The 19,102-nt window shown below is 46.9% G+C and overlaps 1 protein-coding gene across 1 annotated transcript; it reads left to right on the top strand.

The window, feature by feature from the left end:
* The first annotated feature begins 544 nt into the window (after positions 1–544).
* TLX3 (T cell leukemia homeobox 3) lies at positions 545–6,835 on the top strand. The gene is made up of 3 exons (XM_073358176.2): positions 545–1,095; positions 2,325–2,568; positions 5,400–6,835. Exons 1-3 carry the CDS (start codon positions 681–683, stop codon positions 5,608–5,610), a joined length of 870 nt encoding a protein of 289 aa, XP_073214277.1. The 5' UTR covers positions 545–680; the 3' UTR covers positions 5,611–6,835.
* Positions 6,836–19,102: the final 12,267 nt, after the last annotated feature.

The raw sequence follows: 19,102 nt of genomic DNA on the forward strand, positions 1-19,102 counted from the left end.
AATAGCTCATGTCCTACTAGCACCATAAGGAGAGCCGATGAGCAGGTAAACACCCAGCAAAACTCTTCTCTGCGCCTCAGTAAGGTGTTTACACACTGCATAATATTTATAAACAGAAACAATAGGAAAGAGTTGCATTACATTCTAAATTAATCCATCCAGGGGGAGAGGCAGTTTTGTCATTCGCATCCTGGAATTCTGTAGAACTAGCATGTTAGGTAATAAACAAGGGGAGAGGGGAATGCCTCGTAATTGCAAAGCTTTGTTAAATTTCAAATCGCTAATTTCTAAGGACAACAATCGCAGATGCTATTGTAATATCCGCCGCACATTATCTTAGCTAATAAATTTGACCTATTGTTCGTTTGTTAAAATGATGTCACCTTGGAACAGTCCCTAAGCTCCTATTTCAATGAATTAGGCCTTTATTGAAATTCGGGAGCCAATGGGAGGAGAGAGGCTTGTTTATTGCGTCCAATGGCAGCTGCAGGACAGAAATTAGAAGCAGAAACTCAAGGTTTGGTTCAAAAAAGATGACACAGAGCCTGTCGGGCTGGACCACTCTTGGCAAAGTTTCAGTCTGACATACACCAGGACCTACATGGATCTACTGTAAAGGAAAGCGAGCGTTTTATAGGGGAATTCATACAGTTTTGAGCCAATATTTCTATTCACCAAGGATGGATCAGCCAACGAACACACAGACCCAGCATCAACACGAACCCATCAGCTTTGGAATTGATCAGATTTTAAATAGTTCTGATCAGGAAAACTCTTCCCAGCCTGCCCCCCGAGGATCAGACAACACAAATTACCTGGGAAGCCCTGTGAGCAGAACAAGTGCCCCTTATCCTTCCCTTCCAGCTTCCTTCCCTGGCATCGGGGCGCCTTTTGAAGACTCTGGATCTTACAGTGTGAATCTGAGCTTGGCTCCAGCTGGAGTGATCAGGGTGCCAGCTCACAGACCCATCCCTGGGGCTGTGCCACCTCCAATTTCTAGTGCCATCCCAGCTATGCCAGCTGTACCCAGCCTTGGCAGTCTCAACTTCCCTTGGATGGAGAGCAGCAGGAGATTCGTAAAGGACAGATTCACAGGTAAGGGCTGATTTTTAACATGACCCTGAGAGTCCTGTTTTACCAAGAAGTTTTCTGCTACAGTCAAACTGCACTAAAACAGCATAAAAACGTGTCAGGGTTTTCCCTTTCCAGGCTTTTAGAGCCCCCACATCTGTTACTGCACCTGGCGCAGGACAGGAAAGCTTTTTTAAAATAGGGGGTTACTTCTTTCGGGCGAGGGGAGGAAGCATTACCTTGAACCGACTAATTAAGAGAAATACATTTTGGTTCCAGTTTTTGTGCCCACTGTAACGATTGCATTACCCCTGCACTAACTGACGAACAACCGTGTATGGATTGTGTGCCCAGCAGACGCAGTAAGGACAGACAAAACACACGGGAACTGTGCTTTAGTTATTCCCGTATCGCTGCTGGCAGAACAGAAATTGCAGCCGATTCTGGATCGCCCTGAAATTTCCATTCAGAAAATCCAATTGCCCAGATATCGTTTTTAATCACAATCAAAGAGGGGTGGAAATGGAGTGGAGGCACTCCAGTAATCCCCGTCCATAATCCGATTAGGGAGTGTGTCCTGAAGAATCTAAACCTTGAATGATAATAACGGCGATTAGCATTTAAACGGGTGTAAATAAAGAGGATTCGATTTTAAAGAGAGAGAGAAGTGGGGAAACTGAGCGCCAGATACAGAATATAATCTGCAGCAAGTGCTCTGAACATTGCGCATCTTCTTGCAGGTTTGGCAACTGTATCTGTGGAGGATGAAGTGATGGGGGGACGGACGGACGAGGGGAGAGAAATAAATAAAGTGTAGTACTTACAGCAGAGCATTGGCAAGGATGTCCCCTCCCCCCTGGAGAAATTCTGGTTTTGTTTTTGGGAAAGAGGAGAGAGAAAAGACTAAAACCCGACATTAAAATGAAGAGGGATGTGCTCCATACCCCTGGGGATGGGAAGCCCATGCAAACCCCCGCCCCCGTTAATACAATAAGAACCCAAATCCTGGTTCCTCCCGGGTCCTGGGAGCTCTGCTCTTCCTGCTCAGGGCCGTGCCCTGTGCGCTGCTCCTGGGCTGCCGATCCCAACCAGGCCCTGAAGCCTCAGCAGGACTCTCGCTCTATGGCGATTGCTGGGAGGGAGCCGCCGGCCCTGCGCCCAGGTGCTGCGCCAGCTGCAGGCCTGGCGCCAGAAGGCTGGACCGGCTGGGGGTGCTGGGCTCTCACCTGCGGTTCTGTTTGTCCCCCGGGCAGCGGCGGCCGCGCTCACCCCCTTCACCGTCACCCGGCGGATCGGGCACCCCTACCAGAACCGCACCCCGCCCAAGCGCAAGAAGCCGCGCACCTCCTTCTCCCGGGTGCAGATCTGCGAGCTGGAGAAGCGCTTCCACCGGCAGAAGTACCTGGCCTCGGCCGAGAGGGCGGCGCTCGCCAAGTCCCTCAAGATGACGGACGCGCAGGTCAAGACCTGGTTCCAGAACAGGCGGACCAAGTGGCGGTGAGTCCGGGCCTCGCTGGGCAGCTCCCTCCCGGGACCCCTACCCTCCAGGGCCCCCTTCCTCTGGGCTTCTGTTCCTGGCTCCCCCCACGCAACTCCTGCGCCCTCTTCTTATTGCCCCTGACTTACCTTTCCTGCGGTCCCCTCCCGACCTGCCCGCTCCCAATTAACCCCTCTCCCTTCCCCACGTCCCCCCTCCGCCCGCTCCCATCTCCCCAGTCCCTGGCTGCCTCTTTCCCCCTCGGTCCCTTTCCTGCCCGCCTCATTTACATGGAGGGCAGCAGTGTTTCTATCTCCGACTCCTGGTCCCAGGCTCAGCTGCGGCCGCTCCCCACCGAGCGCCGGTTCTGCTCGGTGTAACTCTGTCCGTTTGCTCCTTGCAAAGCGAAAGCTCCACCTTTCCCGCAGTAGCTGCCAGGGTCCGGGCGGGCCTTCCTCCGGGGAATCGGGCAGATCCTTAACAGCTAACAGAGGGGTAGAAATGGACCCCCGGCGAGGTGTGTCTCCACTTTTGTGCCATGCCGCGTGGCAAAGGAAGACCTCAAAGTTGGTCGATCTGCAGGCAGGGAGGAGCGCTGTCACCGCTACACCTGCTAAAAGGGCGAACCTTTAGTATTAGACGCAGGGAAAGGCATTGCATAAAGAAAGGATATTTTGCTCTTCAACTTCGCCCCAAAACGAGTTAATACCGAAGAAACCAGCTGTCTGGATTGTAGAAATTGCCGGGCCTCCCTGGCGCGGCGGATTTGGAGTCAGGCTGTTTTAAAATATGTGACATTTCGCTAAACCAAAGCAGGGCATATTATTAGCCCGCCCCTAAACGAATTAAACAGCGTTGTTCTTCGTCCCGTTCTTAAGACTATATGAACGTAAACATCTAGAAAGTGGCTCCATACCCTGATTTTCCGTTTCTTTATATTAAAAATTGACGAATGTAATTCGTAGCAGTAAAATTATCTGTAAAAATGTCACTTGCGTTGTCTTGATTACAGAAGGGCCAAGAAAAACGAGCTAAAATCTGTTTTGGTCCCCTTTTCCCCCTCTCTCCAGGATGAAATATAGGCGAACAACCCTTTTAATTGAGATTTTAAACCAGCAACATTTCACTGGAAATCTGCACGGCAGGAAAGTGGTTGTTTTAAATGATTTCCTCAGAAAACATTACTGCACCTTTTATCCATTCGCGGCTGGTCTGAAAAATAGAAAATAGAACATTCAAGGCGAGGGAGCATTGTGTATCCTATGTTTGCTAATTGGCTTGCCTCCTTTCTTTTCAACATGTAGAAAATATGGGATTTGGTGTGATTATCGGCCGTCTAAAATAACTTTCGGAAATACCCTGTGTCTGTAATTCGATTCCTCCGATAATCTTCCTCCAATAATCTTCGTGCGCAATTCTACTGAAATATTATTTCAAAGACTATGTGTTAGTTTTCTGGGGTAAAGGACGGGGCTGTGTTCGGGATATTTTTAGCTGTTTAAAATGGAAATAAATGCCCGAAGTACAGCCCTTTCTCTTGCATGTTAGTATGAAACATCCTGAATTAGAGCAATTGACTTTCACAGTACGATCACCGGTATTAGCAGCTAATAGTGTTAGCCACTATATATAATATTGCTTACAAAATTATTGGTTTCTTATAACTGGATTTCCGGTATTTTTAAGGGATTGCGGTCGGATTTAAGGAAATTTCAAGCCTTGCAGCAATTATTGTAATTACCGAAGAGTATCGATAATAATGCCATAAACCCAGCGAGACATTCAGACATATGTATTAGGGGCACGAAAAAGCCGTAATGAGCCAATTACCTTTGAAATGTCATCTCAACACTTTGCTCGCAAACCCAATAGACTGATAAATACGCTGGGCAGGTACTGGGATGTCAGAATGGAGGGCACTCGTGCTATTTAGCAGTTGCGTTAACTGAGGGTTTTTCCCGGGCACAGAGGCTGCAGGGCCCTTTGTCATGTCTCTGGGAGCACAGACACAGCGCCGGTTCTTTTGTCCGGGCTAACGCCATGTAAATCGGAGGTTCCCCTTCTGCAGCTGCAGGGCAGATGTTAGAACAACTTGTTGGAGGCGCAGGCGTTAAGCAAGAAGAATACGTCTCTGTATCTGCATATGGGGTGTGTGGGGGAGACCTGGTGTGTGTATAACCTGAACAGACACAGGTGTGCGGTCTCGTTACACACGCCTCCAAAGTGCGCGCAGCCGGCACGGAGCCGATTCCCGGGCAGGGTGCGGATTGCGCTGCAGTTGTGTTGGGGGCAGGATCGAGAGGGGCCTAGGCTGCTGGGGCCAGCGGTCGGTCCCATCCTGGGCAGGGCCCTGAGGCAGACGCTGCAGTGCGCCCCAAATATCTCGCCGCAGCACAAGGGAGCCCCCCCCCCGTGGTTTGGGGCCGGCGGGTGCTGCAGGGCTGGCCTATGGGGGGAGTGGGGCTCAGCACCCCAGGCTGAGATGCCGGGGGGGCGATCCGTCCAGGCCTGGGCGCTGCCAAGAACCGGGCACCCTGTTTGGGGCGCTGCGTAAATAACCGGCCCTGTGTTTGCACAGTGCCGAGTGAGCGCGTTTTGGTTTGATCCCGGCCTGACTCTCAGAAACCCGCCTCCCAGCCCCAAGATCTGGGGAAAGGGGATCAGAAAAGGGGGGCGGCGGACAACAAACACCCTTCCCGGGAAAAGAAATATCCCCTCCCAGTCCCCAGTCATTCAGACAGGGCTCCCAGGCCAGGCCCCAGGCCTCCTGTCCCCGCGGTACCGGAGGCAGAGGAACAAAGACGCGTGCCAGCTGCGGGCTGCTGAACTGATCTGTGTTGTGTGTGTTTAGGAGACAGACCGCCGAGGAAAGGGAAGCGGAGCGGCAACAGGCGAGCAGGCTGATGCTCCAACTCCAGCACGACGCTTTCCAGAAATCCTTGAACGATTCAATCCAGCCCGACCCCCTCTGTCTACACAACTCCTCGCTCTTTGCGCTGCAGAACCTCCAACCCTGGGAAGAGGAGAACGCCAAGATCCCACCTGTTACCTCGCTCGTGTAAAGACTTGGGGTCGGGGCGGGTGGACAGACAGCGCCTCCCCCACCTCTCCCTGCATGACCTAAGCCGGGCACGAAGCAGAGTTTGGCAGACAGTTTGCTCCAGCGAAATGACTGGTCTCTACAAAGGGTGGGCCGAGGCCAGCTTCGGGCGGCAGGACCCCCAAACGGAACTGGTCCCCGTCCGCAGCCTCTCGCCTGCCGCAAGTGGTCTGCGAGATGGTGGCTTTCGAGCTAGATCGCTCTGCGGGATGTTTTTGTGAACGCGCTTCTCCTTTAAGACGGGGTCCTGGGCTTGTCAGACGGAAACTTGGACAAAGGGCTTCCGGAGAGATCGCTGGTGCCCCCAAAATCAGTGAACTTGCGGAAGGGATTGAACCTGAGTTTACAAACCCATGGAGAGTGTTTGCATCTGGAACGGGTGCATGAACTTTGCAAAGAGGGTTTGCTGGGTAGCCCTTGGAGGAAGACGGGATCTCATCTCTGATGGCCAGAGTGGGTGTCATTTCCCAGAAATGGGCTGGGGAAAATAATCTGGAAGCGAAAGCAACTGCCAGACCTATAACTAACCTCACTCCATTACTTCCCGGAGGGTGTGTAATGCTCGCAGGTTAGTCTATAGCCCAGGACAAAATAATCACCAGAGTATTAACATCCTGGAGAACTGGACACTTTATCAGCTCAACTTGTAAATTCATATCGCTATCCCGTTAGGAAAGGGAAATGTCACTTTTTTTCTTTGGTAAGAAGTGTTAAATAATTTAATTTATTTCTGCAGTGAGATTTTGGGCACTATTAATATGGATATATAATAACTGGATTATTTATTCCAAAATCGGAACATAAGTATTTATGTTGGCTCTGGAACAAAAGGCTATTTCCCCCCTATTTTTAGGAGATTCTAAAACTATATATCACTTTGCAGAGGGAACTAACTGGAACTTGTGCCTCGTTACCTTAGGAAACCCTATTAAACTGAAAAGCAGTAGCTTCCATCTGTCCCAGGTGGAGTCAATGTCACCTGTAATGTATTCACCCTAGTAATAAGGGCTCCTTGCCGGCAACGCACTCCTTCCTGTGTCCTCACCTCCTTCCAAGCTTAGCGCACAGAAAGCAGCATCTGCACCCGGCCTCCTTTGCCATCGACTCGAGAGAAAGCGCCTTATGTTTCATAACGAAGAAGATCTGGGGTTGACACCGACCGTGTCTAATACTTTGTACTTGCTGAGATCTGTAAATAAACGTTTTCTTTAAAAACGCCTCCCGTTGTGTGTGTGTGCTTCAAATTCCGGGTGGGAAGGGGAAGGCAGCCAGAGCCGAGGGTCTGCTCCGGGGGCGGAGAGAGGACTCGAAAACCACAGCGCCACGTTCCTACCTCGGGGAGGGCAGAAGGGTCAACTCGAGAAGGACCGCCTGAAACCAGCTGCTCCTACCTGGTGAGGAAGGGGAAACCCTGGGGGAGGTGGGCACGCACCGCAAGGGCTTGCGCTGGAGTTGATCTCTGGGCAGGATCTTTAGAGATCAAGCTGCTATCAATTATTTAAGTCAGTGGCCCTTGTAATAATAGACACTGAAGAGGGATGCTGCAAGAATGGCAGATAAGGAATTAATAATCAAATGATTGAAGTTCAACACAGAGAACGGGATTCGGTCCTGCTCTGAGAAAGCTCAGCTGCCAGTCTGAGTAGAAATGGGCCCAGGACAGACAGATAATATTCACCAATTCGATTTATTCGGAGAATTAGTAAATAATTCTATTTAAATACTGGGCCTGTGAATGTCACTGGCCAGGCACTGTTCACACCTGGAAAAGAGATGAGGATTATATTTGTAGAAGTATTAGGAATTTAATGGTCAGTATTACTGAAGGATCTGGCACATAAGGTGTGAATTTTGCAAGCTGTATTTAGCAGGCATGAGTGACACCTGCACAGGTAGTTTTCTGAATTTTTTTTTTTTTCCCCAAGGGATACATAGCAGGGCTTTAGGAATCCTGCAGATATTCCGGGGGGATAGAAGCACATTAGTGCAGACATATGGATCAGCTATTTAAAATAAAACACTCTTGTGTCTTTTTAGTGCTGAAGACATCATTTGAAATCTGCCTGCTTGCTATACTGGGGTGTGATTCTGGGGCCTGCATTGTTTTTTAATACTGAAAAATTACCAATGAAAAGAAATATGTCTGCAAGTGGGAAGCAGCTTCCTGGCATGGAGAGGCGCTGGTGATATTACTCTCTATGTTACAGCATTTTGGGCCAGTGGGGCCCTCTGCAATGTCAATGGTAGTTTCTCATGCATGTTTGTATCGAGGTAGAGCTAGACTTTTTTAGGTTAAAAATGCATCTTTTATGCATAAGGATGTGCTAGGCTATTTCTTGCCTGTCCCGCTTCCTGGGAGCAAGAGGAGACCACCCCACATCTGCTATAGGCATGGGTGGCTTTGTTCAGCCCCAAGACATCCCTTACATGCCGCTGTTTGGTGTGCAGGGCCAGGGGGCATACTGGGAGTGGGGTGTGGCCTCCAAGGCAACTCATGGCTCATGCTGGAGATGCAGAGGACCTGCATCCATGCTCTTTGTAAAATAAACACTCATCAACTTGCACGGGAGTAAAGGCTGCAGGATCAGGTCCTAAATGACTGTAGACTGTGGGTGTGATTTCATGGACTTCAGTGGGAGCAGAGTTAGGCTGAGCCTGAGTGCTTTTGAAAACCCCACCCACCGCCACCAAAGTGACATATGAAACCTGTCCCTGGAGCCCTAGGCAGATATCTCCCTCCAAAGTCCAAGCAGCTTCATTTCCTCTCTGACAGTTGGTGACCAGCCTTTACTAACTACTCAGAAAAAACCCATATTCCACAGCTGAAACAACCAACCAGCCGAGAACAAATGTAAACCACATTCCCGCATCCCTTAGTACCGGTGTCAGATCTGAGGCAGCTGACTGACCAAAACCGCACCTCATGCAGGAGCCATGGGCATATCCTCCTGCATGGGAAGTCCATCCACAACAGCCATGTAGGAAGGTGGGGCTTTTTCTACTTCTATACGTGCAGTGGAGTTAGTTTATTAGCATACACAGAGTTTTTCGTAGGCACAGTAGCAAGCCCTAAGGTTTCTGCGCACTGCAGGGTCAGATTCCTTCCTAGATTTAGTTCTAGGAGGTAATTGATCATTATTGTACACAGGGAGTGAATGTGCTAAGGTTTTCCGTAATATATAGTACGGATGAGCAACTAAAATGGGGCTGTGACTTCTGAGGCTTGCAAAGAAAGCTCTTAAAAGCAAGGCGTTCAGATCTCTGCAAAAACCTCAGAGGTAACAAAAATGATCTCAGTCAGGTAAACTAATGGGCACCATTTAAAAAAAAGTTAACATTTGCCACTCTACGATAATTGCAGCACCACATTATCTCCTGTTCTAAGTACCGGAAGCTATCATGGTTGCCACAGCAACCTGGGGCAATGAGTGCAGTTTTTTTAATGGCACACATTAGCTGGAATTTATATACATATTCCATGGGGGGAAAAAACCCCACACACATTAAAAGAACATTGTTAAGGTTGTAAAGTCAAGCACTTCACATGTGAAGGAATGCCATCATTAAAAGTTACCTCTACAACCTGCCAACAGGAGAAGGACACCTGTCCCAAGCAGCCCCTGGTGATAAACTGCATCTCCAATCACCTACATTCTGCCCTCTAACCTGTCTCAGGCAGGAGCACATCTAATATCTCAAGCCTCTGAGCCTCTTTCAAACCCCAATAAAACAAAATCAAACGGATCCTGCCATAATTATTTCCTTCTCCCCAAATCCTTCATGTATATCAGGTAAGAGCAAGGGTTGAAAATATCTAATGATCCAGTGGTAAAGGCAGGCAGCATTCAGTACTGGACCAGAGACAGTTTAGAAGTGGAATATCTTGAGAACGACCAGGGTGAGAAATGTCTATTGTAGCACACTGGAAAGCTGGGAATTCCATGGTCACCAGTGATGTGTACTGCTAGCCTCTAACCTGGGCTATTTGTGAGATACTAGGTTGTAATCACAACTATCAAGTCAAAGAAAAGTTGTCTTGGAGCTTTTTTAAAGGTGTAAAAAAGCTCAAATTTTTTGGCCTATACTCTGATGGTACCCCAAATCACTTGGCTTTACAGGCAATGGGCCTGGGATATAAGAAAACTAATCCACGTTTAAAACAAAAATGTTAAATTCGGACACATTTCTAAAATAAGTTTGCTCTGAAATATGGCATGAAGCAAAATACACAGTGGTGTGAGAGGTTATAGAGTTTACTGACAGATGTTTGAGATGAACTGCATAATCTACATATGACTAGGCCACACATGAGTAAGGTAGCTATCCCAAACTCCTGCCCAGGGAAATGTATTCTGCCAGACACCATAATATATTCACTTCCTCTGTATGTATCATTATGCATTTATACAAAGTCATATATAAAATGTGTGTGTGTGTGTTTAGACAAACAGATATCCAACAAGCACATGCATGGATGCGTTCACATGTTTGCACCTGCACAGGGTATGTGTCTAGGCGCATCTGCATCCTTTGCCTCACAGAACAGGTGTACAGGGCCTGAAGAAATTACTCCAGCTACTGGGCTGGAGCAAGTTCTGCCAAATGGTTCCGCAGTTGCTCCCCAGTCTAGGAAGGAGAATTGCTGCCCCAGCCCTCCATGTATTTGCCAAGAGCAAGCTTGGCTACTCAAACAGGGTGCTAGTCTCTAAAACCAGACTCCCTTTGTGCAGTGCATCCAACTGCTACTGCACAGGCCTCTGCAGGGGTGGAATGTTACAAAAACTGCATTTTAGAAACCTCTAATAAACCAAACAAGTTTCCCCAGACATAAACAGATCACAGATTTAAGGCTGAATATCTTGTGACTTACCATGGTTAGAAACAAATGCTTTAGTCTACGGTTAAGAGGGATTCCTGTTTTTTTAATGGTATAAGAGCTAATCTTTAGCCATTAAGGGTCTCAGGGTATTGGAGTTTAAACCTCTCAGTGGCCCAGGACTGAATATTGCCCATCCTGGACCTTGGTTCAGTATCACTTTGAGGGAAATTACACATTTATTGCAGGGGTGGGGGCGGGCTGGAGGGGAAAAAGAAAAAAGGAAATATTTATCTAGCATCTTTCTTTCTTTTTTTCTTTCTTTTTCTTCGACTTGTGGCTGTTTAAAGCTTCTCCAGGGTTATGTCTATTAGCAATAGTCCCAGGGTAGATGGCTGAGTAGGCAGAGTAAAGATAAGGTGGAGAGGCAGTCCAAGGTGCAATAAATGCAATTTAGCATATGATTCTGCAATATATCACATGGTTATCAGCACCATAAATGTAATCATAGAATATCAGGGTTGGAAGGGACCTCAGGAGGTCATCTAGTCCAACCCCCTGCTCAAAGCAGGACCAATCCCCAATTAAATCATGCCAGCCAGGGCTTTGTCAAGCCTGACCTTAAAAACTTCTAAGGAAGGAGATTCTACTACCTCCCTAGGTAATGCATTCCAGTGTTTCACCACCCTCCTAGTGAAGAATTTTTTCCTAATATCCAACCTAAACCTCCCCCACTGCAACTTGAGACCATTACTCCTTGTCCTGTCCTCTTCTACCACTGAGAATAGTCTAGAACCATCCTCTCTGGAACCACCTCTCAGGTAGTTGAAAGCAGCTATCAAATCTCCTCTCATTCTTCTTTTCTGCAGACTAAACAATCCCAGTTCCCTCAGCCTCTCCTCATAACTCATGTGTTCCAGACCCCTAATCATTTTTGTTGCCCTTCGCTGGACTCTCTCCAATTTATCCACATCCTTCTTGTAGTGTGGGGCCCAAAACTGGACACAGTATTCCAGATGAGGCCTCACCAATGTCGAATAGAGGGGAACGATCACGTCCCTCGATCTGCTTGCTATGCTCCTACTTATACATCCCAAAATGCCATTGGCCTTCTTGGCAAGAAGGGCACACTGCTGACTCATATCCAGCTTCTCGTCCACTGTCACCCCTAGGTCCTTTTCCGCAGAACTGCTGCCTAGCCATTCGGTCCCTAGTCTGTAGCTGTGCATTGGGTTCTTCCATCCTAAGTGCAGGACCCTGCACTTATCCTTATTGAACCTCATCAGATTTCTTTTGGCCCAATCCTCCAATTTGTCTAGGTCCCTCTGTATCCTATCCCTGCCCTCCAGCGTATCAACCACTCCTCCCAGTTTAGTATCATCCGCAAATTTGCTGAAAGTGCAATCCACACCATCCTCCAGATCATTTATGAAGATATTGAACAAAACCGGCCCCAGGACTGACCCCTGGGGCACTCCACTTGACACCGACTGCCAACTAGACATGGAGCCATTGATCACTACCCGTTGAGCCCGACAATCTAGCCAACTTTCTACCCACCTTATAGTGTATTCATCCAGCCCGTACTTCTTTAACTTGCTGACAAGAATACTGTGGGAGACCGTGTCAAAAGCTTTGCTAAAGTCAAGAAACAATACATCCACTGCTTTCCCTTCATCCACAGAACCAGTAATCTCATCATAGAAGGCGATTAGATTAGTCAGGCATGACCTTCCCTTGGTGAATCCATGCTGACTGTTCCTGATCACTTTCCTCTCATGTAAGTGCTTCAGGATTGATTCCTTGAGGACCTGCTCCATGATTTTTCCAGGGACTGAGGTGAGGCTGACTGGCCTGTAGTTCCCAGGATCCTCCTTCTTCCCTTTTTTAAAGATTGGCACTACATTAGCCTTTTTCCAGTCATCTGGGACTTCCCCCGTTTGCCACGAGTTATCAAAGATAAATGGCCAATGGCTCTGCAATCACAGCCGCCAATTCCTTGAGCACTCTCAGATGCAACTCGTCCAGCCCCATGGATTTGTGCACGTCCAGCTTTTCTAAATAGTCCCTAACCACCTCTTTCTCCACAGAGGGCTGGCCATCTACTCCCCATGTTGTGATGCCCAGCGCAGTAGTCTGGGAACTGTCCTTGTTAGTGAAGACAGAGGCAAAAAAAGCATTGAGCAGATTAGCTTTTTCCACATCCTCTGTCACTAGGTTGCCTCCTTCATTCAGTAAGGGGCCCACACTTTCCTTGGCTTTCTTCTTGTTGCCAACATACCTGAAGAAACCCTTCTTGTTACGCTTGACATCTCTTGCTATGTATATAATACGTGTGTCTATATATAATATATGATTTAAATATACAAAAAGTCAGAAAATGAAAAGTTTAAGGTTCTTGGAGTAACAATTTTCCCACGTGCCACACCTTGTATCGTTGGTGTATATTTTAACCTTTAACAACATAAGTATTAATATATTAAGCTACAACATTCAAAAACAGCAATTACAACATATCTGCAATGTGACCAGATTAGCCTTATTCTTAAACTTCTAACTGTAAAGATACATTAACAGAGGTTCTATTTTAATTTCCCTGTTATTTTTTAAAAGCAGCCTTAAATCACCAACTGTCAACTAGCAGAGCTTCTGTAAAAATACTCAGATAACACACAGCAGGCTGAGTTATAATGCATAATAAATACCTTGCTCTTATGTAGAGCTTCTCATCAGATCTCGGAGCACTTTACAAAGGTTAGTATCATTACCTCCATTTGACAAATGCGGAAACTGAGGCACAGAGCGCTGCAGTCTGACTTGCCCAAGGTCATGCAGCAGCAGACCTGGGAATACAACCCCAGTTTCCTGACTTCAAGTTCAGTGCTCTATCCACTGGGCAACACTGCCTCTCTACGTACAGCACTTTTATTAAAAAACAATTCAATTAGACATGAATAACGGCTGCATGGAAATCAAGGCAAGTTGAGCACTCTCAACTCTACTGTAGTCAAAGGGAGGTTTGCCTGAGCAAAGACTGCAGGCTTGGGCCCTCACTGAGGGTTTGCTGGCCTAGCTTTTCAAAAGAGTTCAGTATCCAATAGCTCCCATTTAGGCACCTAAATAAGCAGCCAGATATTCAGAAGAGCTTAGCCCACTGGGAGCTTCTGGATGCTGGGCACCTTTGGAAATTGCTCCTGGTATGCATACCTATGGGACACGTTTGTGTCAGAGAAGGTTTTCTCTTGGTTCTTGGACAAATACATGCACTGCCTGAGACCCAACTTGGTGCTCTTTGTACAAGTCTCAGAAAAATAAGCGTGGGGGTTGAAAACAGTTTTGTCCCCTCTGCGCTAACAATTATGCCCCCTTCAGCATGAAGGACCTAATCCCCAGCAATGCCGAGTGCTTGCATAAAGTGCTGAGCACGCTTAGCTACCACTGAAGTTAGTGGACTTGTTTTCACTGCAAAGTTAACTCGAGTTGTAACTCAAGTGTTAAGGTAAACTCTTAACTGGAGCGTGCTCTGCTAGTCACTCCAATTGGCTGCTCTATCCGGGAGTGCAGGCTACAGCTTCAGTGAGCACTGCTCATTAGTTCAGGGCTGGCTTTAGGGAGTGCGGGGCCCGATTGGAACACTCGCTTGTGCTCACCCAGTGGCGCTCCGGGTCTTCAGCAGCGGGTCCCGAAGATCCGGAGTGCTGCCGGGTGAGTAAAACTTAAAAAGGCGCCGGAGCGGGGCCCTCTTAGGTACCGGCATGGGGCCCTCTTAGGCGAGGGTCCCGATTCGGGGGAATCGGCCTAAAGCCGGCCCTGCATTAGTTGCTAGCTCAACCATACTGCAGTGTGGATGCAGGCTAGCTCCATTTAGTGCTGTCAGACCTCCAATACCTTCCCACAATTCCTCCTGTGTGCTCAGAAAGGACAGACAACTTCTCCCACTTTGGAAAAGAATTCATTGAGGGGCTCAACTTACAGCTTCACTAAGAACCCTGGGATGTGCCACCACCCGAAATTTGAGTGCCGCACTACGGTGCCAGTATGGACACAGCTGTTCAAGCATTTTAGTGGCCTCTCTCAATCAAGTGTGGCCTCTCTCAATCAAGTGTGGCCTCTCTCAATCAAGCTAGAGTAACTCGAATGTAGGTAACTTGACTTGACTCTGCAGTGAATACAGATCCTGGGAGAGCTGATGGAGCTCCTCATAGGATTGGGTTTCAGTTAATTGATGTCTGTTGCTGACCGTTGTCAACAATTGCACAAATCCTAGTGTCTGCATACCTGAATCCATGTGTAACCCACTTGTATGCATTGCAGCAGTTACTGGTATAAATTTACTGGTATAAATAAATAAAAGGGCAGAAACAGTGGGGAGGGTTTTTGGTTTGGGTTCTGTGTCTGTAAACATGCCAGAACTAAGTTGGGTGACTCTGCTGGATGGACCAGAATCATCCTGAAATTGGGTCTGACAGGCACTAGGTGTGCTCATTAGCCATCTGAAGCTACTTGGGTGACTTCCATTGTGGGCAAGCAGCCAGAGACATTCTCTGAGAGTGGAACCAATAAGAACACCATGGGAAGGGGAGGAGTTTATAAACAGAGGAGTGGGAAGCAGCCTAAGGAACTCAGGGGTGGAGCAGCACAAGGACCAGAAGGACCTGCTGTGGGGATTGTGTTCCAGGGACTTTGTCAGTTTGTTGGATTTAGACTGCAGGTCACCGCACCCTGCTGGAGAAGAGGTCTAGGACTGGTGCAGGCTGGGCAGTGGCAGACTGACCTTCCAGAGACCCAAAGTGGGTTTGAAGGAGTCTGTGGGACTATCACTTGTCTCCCAGACTTTAAGGAGCTGGTGACCTTGCAGAGGGTTTGGACATCATTCCACAGAGATCAAGAAGGGTAGATCCTTCAAAGAAGAGCCCTAGGGGAGGGTAAGTCTGTGCATGCAGCTTGTGATAGTAACAAGCATTATATTTAGGGATAAGCCCCCAGAAAGTGTTGTCTTTAAAATAATTGTAATTGACGCTATCACAGTCGTTTCCAAGCTCACATGTAAAGTGTTGTGTTTATCTATGGCTATAGATTTAGTAAGAGATTTTAGGAGATTTTGTGTCACTCTCCTTCTGTCAGAGATTTAACTCTGTATAATAATCCATCGCTCTAGATAGGTATATAGACATAGCAAAGTCCGGAAAAGACTAAACTCTGGTCTATACCACTGCAGATAGAAAAGGTGAAATACAGGAAGGGGAAAGAACTACTATACTTGACATTAGCATATTGCCTTCCCCAGAGCCATTATACATGTATACTTGAATCCACACCAGGAATGTCTATAACTTCATCTAGTTGCAGAGATGCAAGTTACAACATATGCCTCAATTCAGGAAAGCATTTAAGTATGTGTTTAAGTCCTATTCAGTACTTAATCACACACTTAACTTTAAGCACATGATTAAAGTACGTGCTTTGCTGAAGAGGGATAGACCTAGGCAGTGTGGCAGTTAAGTGATATTTAAGTCAGTAGGACCTAAGCACCTAAAGTTAAGCGGTTCCCTGAATAGGGAATGGGCTGCTGAATCAGGGCCTATAGGAGGAATGCACATGGCAGAACTCAGAATAATTGGAGTTTGGGGTAATTATTTCCCTCTTAATGTCCCTCATGGTCTTTGCTCTTCAAACAAAAAACTGCACACATGTTGTTCTGAAAAGACCAAAACAAAACAATCCCAACAACAAATGCACATGCACACACACACCCCCTCCCCTGCCCCGTCCACCTCTGTATAAAAATTGCTGTATAATTTGGGTCTTCAGCACAATGTGTTCAGGCTATTAGCTACTACAAAGTAAAGTACAGTGATCAGAACTGTATCATCAGTTGTTTTCCTAAAATCAGTTGGTTATTAGCTCCTCTTCGCCACTCCATGATGAAAGAACAATCCCGTTAAACATGCAAACTGCACACTATTTCGAGGTCTTGATGTACAGAAGTCGTTTTCCTCAGAGATATAATAATTTAATTTATTTATAGCCAGCATAAATAATGCTGAGATTACACCTTGGATAGAAAAATACATGCTGCAAAGGAAATTCATTCCTTCACCCAATCTTCGTAATTGCTGACCAGTAATTATTGAAAAATAAACATGGGACCCGATTGTTGCTCATTGTGAGGTTCTGTAGGGAGAAGAGCCCAGGCCTGTAGGGTGGCTGATGCCTCCATGACTCTATCCAGCAGCCATGGTAGGCTGCATGCATAATATCACATAGGCCCCATGGAGATAAACACCATAGTAAGTACCATCTGAAGCCTGGATTGACGACTTCTTTTGTGGCCCCAATTGATCCACGAGTCCAAGAGAAGCACCAGGAAGTGTCTGTGAGACTAGGTGGACTCCCCAGCCGGCTATAGCAATGGGCCTACCTCTCTGCTCACTCCTGGACTTCGAGCTCCAGTTTTTGCCCTTGATCTCTGACTCCAGTCCCAACTCTTGGCTTTGGTACTTGGACTTTGACCCCTGACTTTGGTGCTTGAATGCAACCTAAGCTGTCAGACTCAGGCACCAGCCTTGACCACTAGGTCTAACCACCCAAGCATTGATTGTGACATTCACCTTGGTAAGTGCTTACTCACACAAGTAGTCCTAATGTCCTCAGTTGAGTATACATCAATGTAAGGACTGTGCAGTGAGGCGCTAGATCATCCTTCCTATGGGTGATCTTATTACTAACAGTCTTTTTTAAAAGTATGGGTTGAAATTCACCCTTTGGCAGTAGGCCACACAGCAGTTGTCCCACTGGTGTCAATGGAAGGTGTGTACAAAGATAGAATATGGGTCTTTGTATCGTAACTAAACTTTCAGGCCCCAATCCTGTAAACACTTAGATATGTGAGTAACTTTATGCACTGGGTTGAATGGGACTGTTCACATGGGTATTGCTAAATATTCACATGCATCCAGGTTTGCAGGTTCAGGACCTTATCCTTCATTATCATTCATTGTTTGCTACGTGTCTTATTGCCAGGGCCGGCCCACAACATTTTGGCACGTGAGGCGGGGAGCCCAAATGATGCCCCCATGCCCCCTTGCTTGGGCCAAAACTTTGAAAGGTCTCATTTCTGCCTTCTTCCTGTTCTACTCCTCTCATGGTACTGCTCTGCTACCTATCCCAATAAAGGAGAACTAACAACTTAAAATGTCTTGTTCAAAAATTTTAAGTAACACTTAACTTTCAAACGCCTGAACACAAATGTAACTTTTCTTGTCTGCATAGTAAACACTGGCATTTTTATCTCTTTGAATAATCAAAGTGGTGCTTTCCATGCCTTCTTGGTTGCAAAGATTTGAACTGCTTCCTGAAGGTCCACAGTCTGGGCTAGCTCATGCTCTACTGAGGTGGTTGCAAGGCCGACCAGCCTCTCCTGTGTCATTGTGGAGCATAGATGTGTTTTTATTAACTTCAGCTTGGAGAAGCTGCGTTCTCCACTGGCAGCTGTTACAGGAAGTGTTAGAAGTATGCGCAGAGCAACAAAAGCATTTGGAAAGAGGGTGGTCATCTTATTTGTCCACATATATTCCAGAAAAGCCTTTGGAGTTGATCCTGCTGAAATATATCTTGAAAGGGCTTTCAGTTCATCACCTAAATCACTTGCATCAATATCATGCATGTCATCTTTTGTCAACACTGTCTCTAGTGCCCTGCATTGCTGATATAGGTCTTCTTCAGGTATAGTGAGGAGTTCTGGAATATCATACAACATCCAAAATATACTGCTGTGTTCCTTGAGCTCCATGAAACGTTCTTCAACTGACTGTATTGCACAATCTAGTACCTGGTTAAAGAATTCAACTTTGAATTGTTGTTTGGGGTCTCTTACTAGATTATCCCGTGCCCCGTAATCAAAATGTCATCTTCTTCAGTGACTCTTGTATTCTTCAATGGGTGGGAAAATAGCTTCAGTGTGAAGTTCCTCTGCCAACTTCTGTGCACTCTTCAGAACATTTTGAAATCCCTCATCTGACCGGTAAGACTGTAGGCCTGATTTTGCTTTGCCCAGTTGTTCCATTGCTCCAGATATATCAAGGTCAACACCTTGGAGTCTCTTGCTTACAACATTTATTTCAAACAGTATGTCATGCCACAACACTAAGCCACACAGAAATTTGAAGTTATGTATGTTTCTGGTGATTCCATTTCCCTCTGCCACTGCTCTCCCATGAACAGTTCCTGTCATTGCATTTCAGAGTAACAGCCGTGTTAGTCTGTATTCGCAAAAAGAAAAGGAGGACTTGTGGCACCTTAGAGACTAACCAATTTATTAGAGCATAAGCTTTCGTGAGCTACAGCTCACTTCCTCAGATGCATATCGTGGAAACTGCAGCAGGCTTTATATATACACAGAGAATATGAAACAATACCTATTCCCACCCCACTGTCCTGCTGGTAATAGCTTATCTAAAGTGATTTCCAGCACAAATCCAGGTTTTCTCACCCTCCACCCCCCCACACAAATTCACTCTCCTGCTGGTGATAGCCCATCCAAAGTGACAACTCTTTACACAATGTGCATGACAATCAAGCTGGGCCATTTCCTGCACAAATCCAGGTTCTCACATCCCCCCCACCCCCATACACACAC

The sequence above is a fragment of the Lepidochelys kempii genome, chromosome 8, assembly GCF_965140285.1.
Source record: "Lepidochelys kempii isolate rLepKem1 chromosome 8, rLepKem1.hap1, whole genome shotgun sequence".
Classification (NCBI taxonomy): domain Eukaryota; kingdom Metazoa; phylum Chordata; order Testudines; family Cheloniidae; genus Lepidochelys; species Lepidochelys kempii.

Excerpts from the sequence above, each read along its gene's own strand:
- TLX3 (XM_073358176.2), top strand. The coding sequence starts at position 681 with ATGGATCAGCCAACGAACACACAGACCCAGCATCAACACGAACCCATC. Across the intron at positions 1,096-2,324 it reads CGTAAAGGACAGATTCACAG|CGGCGGCCGCGCTCACCCCC; the intron begins GTAAGGGCTGAT and ends TCCCCCGGGCAG. Across the intron at positions 2,569-5,399 it reads AACAGGCGGACCAAGTGGCG|GAGACAGACCGCCGAGGAAA; the intron begins GTGAGTCCGGGC and ends GTGTGTGTTTAG.